The sequence below is a fragment of the Condylostylus longicornis genome, unplaced genomic scaffold (genome assembly GCF_029603195.1).
Source record: "Condylostylus longicornis isolate FDR11 unplaced genomic scaffold, ASM2960319v2 ptg000004l, whole genome shotgun sequence".
Classification (NCBI taxonomy): Eukaryota; Metazoa; Arthropoda; class Insecta; order Diptera; family Dolichopodidae; genus Condylostylus; species Condylostylus longicornis.
This window is the reverse complement of record NW_026577973.1, coordinates 25,451,818-25,470,320: the sequence shown is the minus strand read 5'-3', so window position 1 is coordinate 25,470,320 and position 18,503 is coordinate 25,451,818. Positions and strand designations below refer to the sequence as shown.

Genomic DNA, 18,503 nt, shown 5'->3' with positions numbered 1-18,503 from the left:
TTATTTTTTATTAGCATAATAAATTTTATAATTATTTAATATTAGATAATGATTGTTTTATATCCTTTGTTTGACATTAAGATCTCAGTTGATATTGTTTTTCTTGTTTTTATCTTTGCTTGCCTTAATTCTTATTAAATCGTTGTTAAAGTTTTTTAAAAAATTTTTCAGCGGTGTGTTTTGGTATCGACATAGTCATATTATTTTTCGGTTTTTGGTGAGTACCGAATTGGTTTTGTATGTTATACAAAATTAGCTTCTCCATTTCTGTTTCCACCTATTCTTCCTGCGAAGAATAGATATCCACCAAAGCAGAAATCCGATGTACCTAAACAAGGCTAAAGAATTTGGAGGGGGTCAGGTATAGGAATGCTAAGCATCCAGAATATCGTCGCGGATTATGGGGGAAAAAATGAAGGAAAATTACAAAAGAAGCATAGTTATTTTAAGATCCTAAATTTTTCCAGACTGTCATTTCTTACTTTTTACGATTTCACAAGAACGAAAATACAAAATTATAGTGCCCCTCTTCGCTGGCAAAAAATTGTTTTTTGTTACAAAAAATGTGAATTATGCTCAAGGAGCACTATAGTTAAACCCAAAAAAAAATAATAAATCAACTTTATTTTTATTTAAATAATTTATATTTCCTTAAATGGAACTTTGACAAATATTTATTACATTTATTCTTCTTTTTAAAAAGTTTTTTAATATTTTTTTTTTGTGTTCAAATATACATACGTAATATAGGTATTTTTTTATATTTCATAAGACTTAATTATAAATAAATCACAAATGCAATAGTTGATGAATTTATTTGTTTCGTTTAATTAATTATTTCATTTTTAAAATTAGCAACAAATATAGCTTGAAGAAAGTCAAAAACTTACGGTAAATATATGAACTTTTCTGTACATTGATTAATTTTTGGTTAAATTTTGATAAATTATTCGGAAAGTAGATTTTCAAAATAAAAAAGTTCTATAGTTTTAACATGTAAATGTATTGCCGCAAAAAAAGGGAAATACTGCTTTACTGTCAACTAGTGAACGAATAACGAAAAAATTTTCAGCAAAATTTTCTTGTACATAATAGACTAGGTACATAAAATAAAAAATCGATGGGATTAAAAAAATCGATTTCCAAGGTCAGACAAAAAATTTAATTGTCAAAATGAAGAAAAAAATTTTAGTAGAAATTTACTTCGGAAAAAAGTTTAAAACGAGGGAAACGACGTTATGTAATATTAATTTACATTATTAACATTTATATAACACTAATTTACGGTATTAAAAATTAAAAGAGCGTAAATCGAAATGTCGTATATCGAGGGGGCGTAAATTAAGAATTAACCGCCACTTTGCCTCATTCTATCCACTAGCATTGTTAAAAAAAGGGAGGTATGTGTATGTGCATGTGTATGTGTCCGTAACTTCAATAATGTGCTTACGACGTAAACTTTACAAAGTATCACATTCCAAAATGTTTAATAAAAGCTCTTGACGTTGTACACTTTTCCAAAATGCGTTCTATACATAGTGGATACATAAAATAAAAGTAAATTGGGTATCGAACAAATTGAGCACGCTTTTCTTATACATGTCATATAAATGTTGCCAGAAATAACCATTTAAATAAAGTAGCATTTATTTTCAGCAATAAAGTGCTAAAATTATTATTTTTTTTTTTATTGGTATGAAAATAAAATACTTTATTATTTCTCTAGAGAAGAAAATCAGCTTTGATAAAGTGCGTATGTAGCGCACGAAATATATTAGCAAAAAATAAAATAAAGTATTTTATTCCAAATAAAAGGAAGTTTTCTTTTCATACCAATAAAAAAAAAAAAAAGAATTATATTTCGGAAAAAAAATTTTTTGCTAAAATTAGTTTTTTTCCTAAATTGCAGCATAAAAATGCTATGTTTTTAAAGATGTGGTAACGTTTGTTGAAAATTAACATTTGCACAGAACATTAAATTGAAATTTTCAAACAAACGTCAAAGTATGTTTCAATATTGTAAAAATTGTATTACTGAAATTGTAGGCGTATTAATCCCGTATTTAAACTTTTTATAACATTATTGAAGTCACGGTATGTAATAAAAAATGTTCTTCCATTTTAAAATTTATATATGTATGTACAGAAACAGAATTCATTTCTGTATAGCGGAATTGATATTTACTAAGTTTCATCTGATGAGCAAAAAAGAAGATAGAATAAAGCTTCCATTAGGAATAAGCCGCTTGAGTTTAAATTTGATCTAAATCAAAGTGTCTTCGTCTTGAGCTTCAAATAACATTAACAAAGAATGCTGCGAAGGCGAGCGACCTAATGTTAAACCGCCCAAAGAGCCATCTGGAGATAAAAGACCTGTTTGCAAGCTATTATTTTCACGATAACCAGAGGTTGACGATGTCTGAGATACAGAATCCCACGATATTTCAGCTAGCGGGTTTGGCCTCTCTACAGGAGGCGGGTGGTCAACTGAATGGTTTATTACCTAAAATTCGAAGACAAATTTAATAATTTAATTTTCTAAGTATAAATATAAAGGTTACATCTATTTGAGTGTGTCGACCTCTTTTCATTCTAAACGTCTTCCGACTTGAAGCTTTGTTTGATCTTTGTAATCGTGGGCGTGAATGCTCGCCCGAGCTGTCTTCGGCAGGGCTTTCTGGCGAAAGTGGTGTTGTGGAAGTTTCACCTGATGAATGCTTAAACTCAACTGAAGAAACAAACCTCAGTTTTGGTGGTTGCACTTTATAACTGTGACTCTGTTGTAAGGACTGTGAATGCGACAAATGTGGCATAGACCCTGCAGTAGGTCCATGACGACTACTTATGTGCTGAGAATGCAAACCATCGCTGGGTACGCCACTAATGCTGCCAGTTCCCTGACTTCCACCTAATGTTTGGCTGCTGTCCATATGATATTGGGTGGTTGCTTCCACACTATGAGTTTCACTAGACAAGTGTTCTCTTACGCCACCGGAACCGCTTGAAGACGATTCACGTGGTGGATGTAATGTTTGTTGTGATAAAGTATCACTTGGGGTACAAATTCCACCAGATCCACTACGCGAATCTATTGGAGCAGCTGAAATGTGAGAATGTGGTTGTTGGCCTGTAAAAATTGATATAAGCGATGGTCGTTGTTGTTGGTGCTTTTGTGCATCTGTTGGTTGCGGTATAACTGTCGTATCACGACGATTTGGCTCTATAGAAATGAATTGTTTATAACTGTGATAAAAAACAAAATTTAAAAATATTAAAGGCACCATATCTTTTTTCTTCCAATTCTTCTCGCAAATCCCGTAACTCGCGGGCTAATTCTAACAAAAGGGCGCCTTTAGACTTCACTCCACCCGGGGGTGAACATCCACTCAATCTTTCTCTAATGACAAATTGCATACTTCTTTCGTGATCTCCAATTGGAGGTTGTGCGATCTAAAGCAAAATATGTCACAATACGTAATTTAAAATAGTGTTTTAAAATACTTTACTTTGTGCAATATAAAAGGCATTAGAACAATATAAAGAGGAGTTCTATGGGTGACTACGAATTCCAAAAAACTCCATAAATCTGGAGCAGCTTCATTTCGTCTACCTAAGTCTCTCATCACACGAACAATTCTAGGCCATTCATTACTCAATCTAGTCTCAAAGCATATGCATACAATTTTTAGTGCTAAAAATATAAATTAATGAAAAATATTGTCAATTAATAATAAGCATTAATCTTTTACCAAGAAAAGCTGCTTGATATAAAGAACCAGCTATACGAGCAGGTCTTTTTGCGTCCCTGCTACCAGTAAAAGTTAGTGACCCAGCTCTTAAATCGCCTGTTGCTCGATTTATTTGTATAACTTGTCCCGTTCTACCAGCCGGGGGGCTCATTGCATTTAAAACTGCTGTTACTAAATAATTGATATCATGTTGTTTTAATTCGCCGATGTCTAGTACACCTCGACCTGAGCAAACTTTTAAACACAAAGGCATTAACAAATGCATTAAAAATCCTTCTGCTTTTTCTTGAGTGGCGAACTCACTACTTCCGCCGCATATTTGTTCCAACGTAAAACAATCAACCGGACTTACAACTTGTAAAGCTACTAATCTAACAACAGTTGAACAGAAAAATGCTGGAGGACTTTGTGACATTAATGCAGCTCCCGCGCTGGATACTCCAGGCTCTGCAGATCCAGGTTCATTAACTATTAAATTTTGTACAGTATTTAGCAGACTTTTTATTTGTGCCCAATGTAAAACGTATGGATGTCGGACTATAGTTTCATGAACTCCTTTCAAAAGACCAGCTGCAGCTTCCCAGTCTGTATTACGTCTTATTGATGGCTTTTTTGATATTTTTAAGAAAACTTTGTCTAATCGCCGTAATATTGTAACCATAGCATTACGCAAACCATCATTTGACCATTCGGCTCTTGGCAAAATGCATTGCATATACCTTTGTAGACCTCTACATGCCATAGATTCAGGATCGTATGGTGAAACTTTCAACAATGAATGAGCAATATCAGCTAATCTAATATGGCATTTCAAGTCTAGTAACTCCACTGGTTTTCCATCATTTCCCTGTTTTTTGGATAATTCTGAGAGTCGAGTTGATGCTTTACTTAAAAAATCGCCCACAACTGATAGCAAAACATCTCTCGGTCGTCTGTATTCAGTTCGCACAACTTCAGAATCTTCAGCAGAGTCTAACAAATTTTTGTTTCTAGTATCTGTAACGTATTTGGAATGTGATTCATCTTCGAACTCCAATCCTGGGGAGCATGGTGGCCCGCGACTACAATTTCTTTGACTTGAACCTTTGTGCTCTGGACTGTTTCTAAATGGACCATTGTAGCTCTTTGCTAGTCCTTCACAATTGTGGGTCATTGTACGGATTGCCACAGCTAATTGAAGTATAATTTCACGTTCTGATTTTCCATGAAGGTGAATGTAGTGAGGTGATTGAATTTGTTGCAAATAACAAGGTAAAATAGCCTCCAAAATTATCTGGAAAGTAGTTTATATAAATTATTATAAATTAAGTTCCTGATATTTTTGTACTAGCATCTGATAGCCTCTTGTACTCTCTGCTGAGTAAGAAACGACCATCACGCATAGCGTTATACAATCAAGAACAGTGACATCGCCATCTTCATCATGGTAGCAGAAATCGATAGCTTTTAATGGTTTGGGTTCTTTAACCAGCTCGGCTATATTCAAGGGGTCTGGAGATGGATCTTCCAAACTAAGTAATAAGTTAAAAAGACAACTTGATTGCACCTAAAAGTTTGTTGTATTGCAATTTTTAAATTTCACTAAACAGAGATATTTAGCAGACCTTGTGCGCTTCTCCATATGTACCTTCTTCATCCGTATCTAGGATAGCTGATACGGATCCAAACATTTGCAATATAAACGGTTTTCGATTAAGTAAATAAAATTGTTTAACAGCGTACTCAATCGTAGTTGTAATTAGTTTGTTAGTCTGATGGAGAGAATAAACTTGCAATAAGGTTGGCATTATCATAAAATAGCTGGTGTAAAAAAAATAGGTTTTTTTCTAGTACAAATGATATTATTTCAATTCCCAACTTACCCATTGGTAGAAAAAATATTTTTGAAATTAAAAGCAGCATTAATAAATGTAGCCATAACATATCTCATTATACAAGAATCTTCAGAATGCAAAATTGCAGCTCCCGATAAAACATTTAAAAATAATTGAATATCAGCTGAGTATGCGAAATTTCCAGCCATAGCTTCGAACATTCTAGCAATTAATCTTACCCACATAAATTTGTGCAAAACGTCCAAGCCAAGTAATTCTTTACCGAATTCACCACCTTTAAACAAATCTAAATCTGCTTCCAAAGCTTTTCTTGGAAATGCAGGTAATTTCATTAGCTCTTCATGTAAAAATACAACTCGCTGAACTACCATGTCAACATTTTTTAAAATAGCCCATGTTAGATGAACTTTACCAATTTCAACAAACTTGCGAATAAGTTCTTGTTTTTGTAAAGCTAAAAATGTTTCCTCAGACTTCATTTGTATTAGACGTACTTGTGGATATTGCGATCGTTTGAAAAAATATAGATCCCTTATATGGTAGTTGGGGTTTAATACTCGTTCTAAAAAAATGTAATTTAAAATTGTAGTACATAAGTTTTGTTGAAAAATATTATGTTTTAACTCACGAGTTTTGTAGTCAACAAGACAATAATTAAGATAATTTTTTTCTTCAATTGGATAAAAATCCAATGCTTCTTTCAGTAATTGCCCGAACAAGGTATCTTCTTGCACAGGAAATTGTGACGGTATATGTCCATCATCTTCGAACGGTCCATGCACTATAATTTTTTTTGCTGCTGGGACATTGGCCGTCAATAAAATTGATGCATCGCATTGTTCTTTTCGTAAGATTTGTTTTAAATCTTTAAACATAATTCCATGTACACTATGAACAACCATCCAAAGAATAGAAAGCGCGGAGCCCACCAGCTCTTGGGCATGTTCATGGGATGATCTTACATAAAACATTACATATCCAATAATATAATTGTACAAAGCAAATGCAGCTTGCTGTGGTAATCTCGGAACAAATCTGATTAAATGTCTAAGCAACTTGAACATTTGATCTTGGCGATCGCGTGTCAAACGTTCAAGCACATATCTAAGGAAAAGAGCTGAATCCTCTACTAAACATATCCATATAACCTTGAATATCAATCAACAGTCAAAATAATGTTATCAAATGTTTATTTTAAACTACTATACTTGATATGCTATCTCGCAAACGGCATTACCATCAGAACCTACGGCCGCATCATCTAAGCAAGCGACTATTTGCATAACAGACGAGCATAAAACAGATGGAAAAAGTGAATGAGCAGCATGTAAGTGAGGTGCAACTCGAGTTCCTTCTGTATCTTCTTCTCCTTCGACATGATCTTCACCTGGTTGATGATCCAAACCTGGTTCATGGGATGCTTGTTGATTTATAGGAATTGTTGTCAGCAGAAAGCTCTGTCTTTCCGATTTCTGTTTATCTTCTTTTTGCTGAATTGCATGACGTATTGCTTCTGTTTGTTGCTTTTTACGTGTTTTTGTTGCAGTTACTAAAGCTCTCTGAAAATAAATTTTCTTGTGTTTTAGAAATGCAAAAAAAACTTAATAGACACCTTCTTACATGACGTTCTTGATTCAAAGTTACTTCCATGTCCTTAACTTGCGTAAGTGGACTCCAAGGTGGGTCAACCACTGGTAAGCTTTCGATACCGATTTTTGGTGATGGTAAAGTAAATTCAATCCCAGGAGGTGGTACTTTAAATGATATGTGAGCCCCTTCTTCCATACGAGGCCAAACTTGAAAACGTGATTTCCACAGCACTTGATACCTTCAAAGTCACATTATTAATAAAATATCAAATTAAATAGAAATATATATTACCTTAGTATGGCTCCAATTCTTATATTTGGATCTTTGTTTTTCAGTGATCTTTGCATTATATCTGAAGCAAAAGTTGGTGCCTTAATTGAACCAATTATGAAAAATGATGCAGCTAGTGCAGCTGTTTCCTATATGCATTTATCAAATATTATTCAGTATTACAATTTCCAAATTTAGAAAGGAGAATAACCTAACCTGACTAGATTCCAGAAGAAGTTCCCAAGCTGCAGGAAGTGCCTCAATCACAGTATCTTCACTTAAAACTACGGCACCTTTAACTAACACTGAAAACGGATAATGAAACAAATCTCTGACCCGATTTTTTATGAATTTCAGCATAGGGGAGACATCTTGCCTTTTTTGTTCTATTTCATTTTTTAGGACTTGGGTTAGTTTTCCAGCTATTTCTTGACCTTCAATTATTCTAAAGTTGTTATATAAATACATAGGCTGCTCTAACTTCGGGTTATTTTATTATAATTAAAGACGTGTTTTTACCTATCCTTTTTAGGAATACTATCTTTTCTTTTTGGAGAGTTTTGTGTCGAACTTTGTTCAGACACCTTTCGATACGATTTTAATTTCGGTTGTATTTTCACTGCATTTGAATTTCCGGTGTAATGATCGTCAGTATAGGCTGAAAATCCGAATGTTTCGCCATAGACCTTGCAGGAACAGTAAACATATTTATAGTATGACAAAATCAAATTGTTAAAACGAGTTGATAAATACCTTTCGTACAGCCTTTATTAAACGACAAGATGCCCTCATATGCCTTTTGTAACAATATGGATGACAATAACCTCTATGTGTGCAATAAAAATTATACGAATTTACTAAATCCACTACTGCTTTCATCCAAGGCATATTTTTAGCGGTCTCGTCCGTTTCATTCGAGTCAGTGGGCGATTCCGGGGGCTGATCATCACTATTTGTTTTTGACAAAAATGTGCCGAAATAGATTTATAAGTACATAATGTACAAATTTTGGCATATTATTTTTAATACCTTAAAATTCCTGGAGATTCCTCACCCCCACTCACAACGCCTGCTTCTGAAGTATCGCTTCGATCTGAGAGAGATGACACCTTTCTTCTTGATTGAATTGAGTCTGCTCTTTTAACTAAAAAACAAAATCAGATTTATCATAATGAAAATTAATAAAGAAAATTTTTCCAAATAATTGAGGACAGATGCATGAAGAAGGAATCAAGTCAGAAAAGTGAAAAATTATTGTAAATTAATTTTTAATAGAATTTGTAATATAAATAACCAACTATCCATGTGTTGAAATTTTGAATTTGAACTTATGTATGTATGTTGTTACATAATATATGAAATTGTACGATTTTTTTAAGAACTCACAATCAGCTTCTAAATCTTTCCCATCTTTTGTACCACGTCGCAGTTTAAGAGACCGTCTTTTGAAAGAGCCACCTGTGGTTTGTCCAACAGCGGTTCCGCGTCTTAATAAAAATGGCCTGACTGTCACGGGTCTCCTTGGCATAGCTGCGCATACAATTACATATATAGAATTGTACATAAAATAAATTTTAACAGAAAATAAGTTAAATTCAAAATATATGCATATATGTATGTGTCTCTTCTTAAACTGTTCATATATTTACCATCCTCTCCTTGTATTGTTACCGTTGTATTACTGCTATTTTCCGACTCATTGTCAGGTTCATGTAAAACAAAAGATATTTTTCTCTCAGTCTGAGCGCCTGTTACAGGAATAAAACCTTAAATTCCAAAAATATATATAGCACTTGATTTTATGAATTAATATTAAGATTCTAAGATAAATTTTAAAATATTAATTTACTTCCATCACCTCCAGCAATAGATTGTAAACTTTGAGCTGATGTTTGGGAATGACCCATTGAACTCAATGCCATCGACCATCTTCTATTTGCTTCTCTATAAACTTTTTCCCACGGAGGAACCGGTTTTTCTTTTTGAAAGTGTTTTGAAGCTTTGGGTAACGTTTGATAAGTTTCTCTTAAAAAGGTTGTTATTTCAAAAAGGAGAACACATGCTATTAATTTCAAAGCATGTGGGCAATCATTACCTTTTGAATTAACGCTCGCTAAAGTTAAAATAATTTAAATGGATTTATTCAAAAATTGAAAACTTAAAATAAAGTTACATTCGTCTAAATAATCTTCCTCCTCGTCTTGTTGCAAAAGATCCTTTTGCTTATCTAAATCATTTATACTGTTGTTAATGTTTTCAAAATGTAATTTTTCTTCAAATAGTAATTCTTCTAATCGAGATCCAAGAAGTTCAGCCCACTGAATTTATTTCAGAAAACAAGTGTATTATTTATGTATGTATCTAAGTAATAGGAATTAAAATGGACCCACATTCTGTTAGACTTATTGCGTGAAGCGAATAAATGATGTTTTTCTATTCTCATCATAGAATTTTTCAAAATTTGAAAATTTGAAAAGTATAATCATAAACAAATGAAATTTTTATTTATTCATGATATGGGCATTAGGAATAAAATTTTATATTGATTGAAAAATTAAATTTGATGCAATATAGTAAAGTATGTATCCAAAATAAGTATGTATATTCATTTTGCAAAAACTGGTGATTTTTTTTTGCTAAACCTCTCAAAATTTACATTATGTATATTTCCATAAGTTTCAAGAAGAAGATGATAATAAGATTTCTATAATATGTAAGGAAAAGGTATGATATTGCAAGCGAATGATTGCAAGAAAAATAATGAGAAAACAAAAAATCAAAAAGTTGCATCACTTTTTAAACTTTTTTTGTAATATTTAAATATATATTGTTATATTCTTTAGCAAAATCCTCGAATACCTTTTTTGAATCATATCTGTTAAAGTTCGTGTTTCTGAGATATAATTGGGGTTTTTTTTTTTCATAAAAGTGGCTATAATATAATATAATAAATAAATAAATATAACAGAGAAGGTAATTCTTTATAATGTTGTTTGAACAAACTAAAAATAAAGCAAAAAGTTTAGTATTCGTCTTGTTTCGAGCAACACTTGTTTGGTTACGATATCTTGTCTTTTCCTTACATATGAAATCTTATTACTTTAGCTAGGAAGTGTAAAAAAAATCAAAGGTTTTTAGAAAGTGAATACATATGTATATATGTATATCATTACTTTATGTATAATCACTTTAACAAATTCTATCGTGAGATTTTAAGTTTTTCACATAAATTCATTTTAATATATAATTCATGCATATATGCATTTTCAAATGTGAATACTAACAATCCGAAGCCTCTCTTTTCAATTTTAAAATACAATCGGAAATTTTTTAATGTCTTGTATGTATGCAAGTATGTACATACAAATATATATAGTTGAAAGAATGCATCATCGCTTTCATCGTATTCTACAATAAATATCTTTTTATTCGATAATAGCCTACAAATATTGCCTTGCAAAGCCTCCTAGCAGAATGTGAGTAGTAGCTGTAGTTAGTTTTTCACAATAAAATGTATACGTAATATGTACATACATATATTCATCGACATATACCTATAATAGACATATCAAGCCTAGTGTTTAAGTATAAATTTTAAAATTATAATGTAGATCAAATAATATATTGTCAATTTTACTGTAAATTTAAAATTGTTCAAAAGATAAAGTCAAAAAGAAACCAAATAAAAGAAATAAATTTATATGTACCGCAATAAAATATTTCATGATTGTTAAATTGATATTCGTAAATAATAAAAATAAATACAGCAATCCCTCCTATAACGTAATTTTTGGGACCGAAAAATTTTTTACGTTAAGTGAAATTACATTATAGGAGGTCCAACTAAACTAATATGACTAATATGTATGTACATACATATGTATGTATGTACTTGATATTTGCCTAAAATTTTAGTTGTCTGTTGGTAAAGAAAGAAATTTAAATGAAAAAAAAAATAGATTGTTGCATATTAAATTATTTTAAAATTACGTAAAACGAGGTAAAAATTACATTAAGTGAAAATAGGTAGGAAAAATAAAATTTACATACTTATATCGAAATTATATAGTAAGAGGTTACGTTATAGGAGGGATTGCTGTATTTATAAGCATTTTATTTTTTATGCATAATATTCAAACTGAAAATACATTTTTACCATAACATTTAAACTGAAACTTAAATAACTATTCAAATTTAAATTGTTGTCATACAAAAATACATGGTGTGAATTTCTACTTCTTGTATTTTTGAAGAAGTATTTTCATAATCTTCTTCCTTGTTTTCTTTTTGTTGCTTTTACAAGTTATTTTTGTGTAAAGTAGGCGGCAATAAAATGCTGAACATTGATAATTTTATGTGTTTATGATTAATAGGAATTTTTACAACTAACAATCATGTAGTAAATTATCAGTTTGTGTTGTAAATTAGTTAATTTTAAGTAGGGATAATATTTTAAGAACTTGATTATATAAAGAAGAACTTTTTGTATAATAAAATTATTAAGGTTAAAAAGCAGAGGAAGAAAGTCAAATTAAATAAGTTTTTTTATTTTCTGCTTTGATTTTAATCAATTTTGTCGTTAAAATACTGAATACAATACTGAGGGGTAGGCGTGTAGTAATCCAGGTCTACCCTATCGTGTTGTAGTATTTTAACAAAGGCTAAAGCAAAACGTAATAAACAAAAGGGTTATTACGAAGCCAATTTTATGAAGTATAGTTAAGTTCCATTTCCTTAATTGCAAGGAAATAACGAGGACTATACATTTTGGTGACCTCGACTTGAAATAGCATCAGTTTGGTTAACTTATCGTGATCATAGGAGTGGTCAAACTTCAAATCATACGCAATCATTATAGCAAGCAGCTGACGAATACACATTCGTATCAGTAACAATCAAGGCACATCCGAAATCAGGAAATCTAAGATGGATAAGCTAGTGGAAGAACAGGTGGAGAGATCAAAGTAACTCAAGAGATTGAAAACATCATACGATGAGTTGGCAGAAGAACGCAAAACCTTAAGATTAGTGGAAGAAAAAATTGTTAAAATAGATCAAATATGGAAAGAGTTCGAGTTAGGCGATTGGACGATAAGAGAACAGTATGGCACTGTGAAAAATTATCTATATTTCACACAATATTTGTTCGCAAACACTAAGTTTATGTTACATACAAAGTTTTAAAAGACTTTGACAACAAAAAAAAGACGAAATTTCAGAAATAAGAAAGGTTGATGTTAGACAAAGTACAGAAGACATTTCCAGAAGTATCGATGATGTACAAAATAAAATTAAACTCAAGAAGATGTACATAATAAAATTAAAAGATGTCATAAAATCTTAACCAAATTGAAAAAAAATGGTTTGAAATAAAAGAAGATGATCGTGAAATTTCAAACAGTATGGAAATTTCCGATTCAATAAAAGAAATAACAGAAGAAATTGATGAACTGGAGTATAGAGTTGACAATATGGTTATCAACTTAAAAGAAGAGCTTGAAGCGGTACCACCAATAAATATAGTCAACCAAGCTACTCAAGCAATAAAAGCGAACGCAATTAGCAAGCTGCCTACAATCACAAATCCGAAATTTTACAATCACCACGCGTTTGGTTTTATTTATTCAACTGATTGATATGCAGTCGTTAGAAAAAGTTGAAAAATGTGGTGTCTCAAATCAAATTTAACTGAAAAACCAGAAAAATTAATAAGATATCTGCCAGTAACAGAAAATAATTATGCAGTGGCATGGACAATTTTAAATGATTGATACAACAATGAAGGTAACCACATTTCACACTAAAAACAAATGCATCATTTGAACACTTATTGTTTAGTTGTCAAAAAATTATTAAAATGTCGCCTCAAGATAGAGAATAGCACATTAGAAAAAAAATTTATGTCTGAATTGTTTACGCAGCGGACATAGTGTAAAAACATGTTCATTAGTCGGATGTAAAAAATGTAACCAGAAACATAGCACCTGGTTGCATACAGAAAAGGTTATAACAAACAAGCCAGAAAGAAATAATGCAGGTCCTCATACACAAAAAGAAACTGAAAGATCTAATGTTCATTTAGGGTTAGTGAACGAGATATCAGAAAATTATGTTTTTCTGGGTACAGCAAATGCAACAGTAGTTCAGATAAACAAAAAGATTGTTGTATATTATTGGATCCAGGATCTTAAGTGAATTTAATATCAGAGCGACTACAACGAAAAATTGAAACTAGATACGAAATATCGAAAAATAGATATACAAGGCATTGCGGATACACAGTTTATACCTACTACAGGACAAATAAACATAAACATTAAGTCAAAGGATAAAGAATTTGAAATGAATGTTGAAGGTTTAGTTATTAAGGAAATAACAAGAATAGTGTCTCATAAATTTGTCGATGTTGAAACATGAAATATTCTCAGTCATATAAAATTGGCAGATCCACAATTTAATGAGCCACGAAATATCGATATTCTATTAGGTGCAGAAACGTTTGCTGAAATATTTCAGTATAAAAGGTTGCAGTTAAGGCCTAATCTATGTGACACTGTATTTGATGGGGTAGTACTTCGTAAATTGCAATACTTCGGAAAAGGAATCAAGTTTTTTAAATATGTCAAACCTCCAGTTGAATGATGAATTACTTAAATTTTGTCAAACCGCTTTTGACAAAGTCCGAATTAAAATGAGAGGAATTTTTTGCTCCTACAACTTATAGATCAGAAAATGGAAGATTTATAGTTAATTTGCCATTTTAGGGTCATTTAACGTATTGGGGGGCTCTAAAAATATTGCTTTAATAAGATTTCTCAATTAAGAAAGAAAACTTTCATCAAACAGAGGGTTAAGAAACCAGTATTCAGCATTCATGAGAGAATATATTGAACTTGGGCATATGTCAAAAATAAAAGATAAGAAAATTTCGCAGCCACACTATTTCTTACCGCATTATTTTGTGATTAAACAAGAAAGTAGCTCCACTTAATTAAGATTAGTATTCGATGCGTCATGCAAAACCAGTACTAACCTTTCATTAAACGATAAGATGATGAAAGGGCCCAAAATTCAGGACGATTCATTCGAGATTTTGATAAAATTCAGAACGTATAAATATATGATAACCACCGACATCAAGCAGATGTATAGACAAATTGAAATAGCAGAAGAAAGAAGAGATTTCCAATTAATCATGTGGAGATTTAATCTATCAGAAGATATTCAGTATTATAAATCCGTTAGTTGTTATAGCGAACATATTAATTCAAAAATTATCGAAGCTTCAATTAGATTGGGATGAAGAATTAAATGAAAATTTAACGAAAGATTGGATTAGACATGGATTTATACATGTTAAGAAGAATTGAAATTCCAAGATATGTTTTTAATAAAGAAATTTTCATTACAACAGAATTACATGCGTTTGGAGACGCTAGTGAAAAGGCTTATGGGGCAGCAATATACTTACGAAGTATCAACGTAAAAAATGAAATCATGTGTGAGCTTTCATGTTCAAAATCTCGGGTGGCTCCAATTAAAATTCTGAAGGCATCGGAGCTACAATTATGTGCAACACTTTTAGCAATTATACTTATGGCTAAAGTCAAACAATCATTTTCAATTAAGATTGACGAAGTTTATTTTTGGAGCGATTCCAAAAATGTATTAGCATGGATAAAGGGTGCCCTTGCATCGTATAAATGATATGTCGACAAATAAACTCCAATTCATGACAAAAGTACATCAAGTTAGTGGAATTACGTAGAATCTACGAAAAATCCAGCTGACATATTGACAAGAGATGCATCTCCAGAGTACATTCATAACTTGGAACTGTAGGATTTATGGCTCAATATATAAAAAAGAAACACTATTTTTAAATGTAAAAAAAATTAGTCTTTAATTTAATTATTAAATTATAATGAAATATATATATAATATTATTTAATTCGATCGCGCACGTCTGCTATGTATTTTACGTCTAACCGTCAAGGATGCTTATAAGCGAAGAAAAAAAATAATAGAAGCGTACGTTAAGCTGATCTTGATATATATGGCAGGTAAGTTACACGAATATAGGCGCATAATAGTTGTCTAAAGTTATGTAGTAGAACGATTAGTGTTGAGCTGTCACTTTCAATTCCTACATTCGGCCATTCTGATAATCAGGGCTCAGCACTGCCAAATGGTTTGATGTATTCGGCGCAAGTTGATGTTATATTTGGACCTTCATGGCTGCCTACCTTAGCGACATCACAAGAACCATTCGATTTCACCAGAGTAATTCTATAAGGTCCCTAATATTTGGACTTCAATTTACTTCCAGGACCCACTTGAATTCGTTTAATAGCGACAAAGTTACCTTCTTTTTCCTCTTGCACTTTCAAAATGTTTTCTCGAGCTTGTAGTCCGGATTCATCACGTTGTTGCATAAAAGTTAATTGGAATTCTTCTTCAACTATGCTTTTTAAACGAATATCCTCGGGATTTTTCATTGTAACACCAAACATTATTTCGAAAGGAGTGCTATTAATACTGCGATTATATGTGGAATTTATGACACGTTGAAGATTGTCTACATACTTGAACCATTTACTTGAATTTTCAGATGACAATTTCTCGTGGAAGTCCGATTGTTACGCAATGATGGGTAATTGATTCTTGCTTACAATATTCTTGAAATTCATGACTTGTGAAAGCAGTGCCTCTATCAGATATAATTTTCTCAGGATTACCAAAAGATTTTTTCTGGAGATCTAATTTTGTTATAACTTCTTTTAAACTAGTTGAATTCGTGGGATACAACCACACAAACTTAGAAAAATCATCCACAACTGCGAATATATGATTATACATTTTGCTAGTGCTTTTCAAAGGGCCAAGACGATCCACATGATAACAGCTCAATGGCTGCGAACTTTTCTTGATATTATATAAAAAACCTTCTTGCTTTCCGGATTTACGATTTTTTAAAATACATTCAATACAAATTTGCACGTAGCTCTCCACTTTGTCCTCATGTGTTCGAAATAATAATGTTGTTTTAATTATAACTTCTTGTTCCATAACAGCTGGTAACGAATTTATAAAGTACACCATTCCTCAATAAATATTCATCAAAAGATTCTTTTTGTACTATTTGCTTTATTGCACGAAGATGATCGTCTAACTCTTGTGCCTTAATAACTCTACATATTACCTCTTCATTTCTATTTTCTTCAATATTGAGAACCACTGGGGTAATAGGGTGCCTACTTAGAGCGTCTACATGTTTTAACCTAGTTCCAACTCTATGCTCAATCGTATAATCGAAGTCTAGCAACTCTCGGCGTCAAATCTTTTTTATTTATCGTCATGGTGAAAGCAGCGCAGTCTGTTATGATCTTAAAATGATGTCCAGCTAGATAAATTCTTAATTTTTTTAAAGCGTATATTATTGCTAGCACCTCTAGCTCATAGCTTGTATACTTTTGTTCCGCCTCAGTAGTTTTTTTACTGGCGTAATAAATAGGATGCATCAAATTGTCCTCACTCGAATGTTGAACTAAAGTGGCACCAAAACCATCTTTGCAAGCGTCTGTGTGGAGTTCTGTTACAGCACCGCGTTTAAAAATCTGTAAAACTGGGTCTGATGTCAACATAAACTTTAATTTATTGAAAGCTGCTTTTTCTTTATCTAAAAATTGAAATTTTATATTTTTCTTAATTAAATTAGTAAGAGGAAGTGCTATGATGGAGTAATTAGGGATGAACCTTCGAAAGTATCTACTCAATCCCAAGAAGCTTTGTAATTCCCTTATGTTTCTTGGTTCAGGATACGACAAAACTGTATTATTATCTGTTGACGGAAAAATTTTATTATTTTCAATTATATGTCCCAAATATTCTATCTTTTGTTTCAGAAACTGGCACTTATTAAAAATAATTTCTAAACCATACTTAGATAAAACTTCAAATACTTTTTCCAAATTACAAAGGGCTTCTTCTTCAGTTTTCGCCGCAACAACCACATCATCAAGATAAACAGAAACTATGCCTTCATTGTACAACTCCCAAAAAATTATATTCAAAAAACGTTGAAATACTGCCGGCGAATTACAGAATCCAAAAGGTACTTTTAAAAATTGATAATGACCTTTATGTGCAACAAATGCTGTGTACTTTTTCTTTCTTCTTCTATTGCAACATGAAAAAATCCATTTTTGAGATCTATGGTTGAGAATACTTGATAGCCTTGTATGATGGGTAATGGATATTTATCTTTACATACTTGCTTATTAATTTCTCGGTAATCGATACAAATTCTGTGTTGCGCGTTTTTCTTTTTCACTACAACAACTGGACTAGCGAATTCTGACACACTTGATCTTATAATTCCATCTCGTAACCATTCCTCTACTTGTTTGTCAACAATATCTCTTTCGGTGTAGGGAAGCCGTCTAGGTCTTTGAAATATAGGACTTTCATCTTTTAAAATAATTTTTATTTTAATGTCTGCTTGTTTGGTTTTCATTGGTTTGTAATTATAAACTAAAGCCTGAATTTTTTTGTTACAAATATCGTTACCAATATGATGCAAATCGATTTCATTTTTATCATTAACAGAATTTATTTGAAAAATATCTGCCTTGTTGCAGCCGTCATTAGTAAGACGTTGAATTGAAATACCATTCGCTGTAATTTTTAATTCAATAGATGATATAAATTCAATACCCAAAATTGCTTGATGTTTAGTAGAATTGGTTGGTACAACATACCAATGTACATTATAATCTTCATTATCTATTTTTGTCGTCAACATAAAAGAACTAAGAGTATGCACCTGCAAATTATTTTAACCAAATCCATTTAGCATTATACGGGAAGATTTCATGTCCAAATTTCTTATATTTTTAACAACATCCTCTTTTATAATATTCAATTCACAGCCGGTGTCAATCAATACTTCAATTTCTAACTCCTTTATTTTTATTAATTTACACATTTTTCTCATTTTTGTAGATACAATATTGTTCACATATTTATTAACTTTAGATACGCCAGAAATTTCTTCGCA

General features: G+C 31.6%; 1 protein-coding gene across 3 annotated transcripts in view; it reads right to left on the bottom strand.

Moving 5' to 3' along the window:
- Positions 1-722: 722 nt before the first annotated feature.
- Positions 723-18,503, bottom strand: part of LOC129612970 (protein unc-80 homolog) — a 103,223-nt gene continuing 85,442 nt past the window's right edge. For all 3 annotated transcript variants that reach the window (XM_055526835.1, XM_055526843.1, XM_055526852.1), the window contains 20 exons: positions 9,618-9,762; positions 9,294-9,557; positions 9,094-9,210; positions 8,831-8,974; positions 8,474-8,588; positions 8,198-8,393; positions 7,964-8,130; positions 7,661-7,889; positions 7,466-7,593; positions 7,205-7,412; positions 6,793-7,143; positions 6,213-6,732; positions 5,612-6,146; positions 5,354-5,549; positions 5,077-5,295; positions 3,750-5,022; positions 3,507-3,691; positions 3,282-3,450; positions 2,562-3,220; positions 723-2,503 (listed from right to left, as the gene is read on the bottom strand). In XM_055526835.1, coding sequence (XP_055382810.1) covers positions 2,264-2,503; positions 2,562-3,220; positions 3,282-3,450; positions 3,507-3,691; positions 3,750-5,022; positions 5,077-5,295; positions 5,354-5,549; positions 5,612-6,146; positions 6,213-6,732; positions 6,793-7,143; positions 7,205-7,412; positions 7,466-7,593; positions 7,661-7,889; positions 7,964-8,130; positions 8,198-8,393; positions 8,474-8,588; positions 8,831-8,974; positions 9,094-9,210; positions 9,294-9,557; positions 9,618-9,762 — 6,060 coding nt within the window. In that variant the 3' untranslated portion in view covers positions 723-2,263. The remainder of the gene's footprint in view (positions 2,504-2,561; positions 3,221-3,281; positions 3,451-3,506; positions 3,692-3,749; positions 5,023-5,076; positions 5,296-5,353; positions 5,550-5,611; positions 6,147-6,212; positions 6,733-6,792; positions 7,144-7,204; positions 7,413-7,465; positions 7,594-7,660; positions 7,890-7,963; positions 8,131-8,197; positions 8,394-8,473; positions 8,589-8,830; positions 8,975-9,093; positions 9,211-9,293; positions 9,558-9,617; positions 9,763-18,503) is intronic.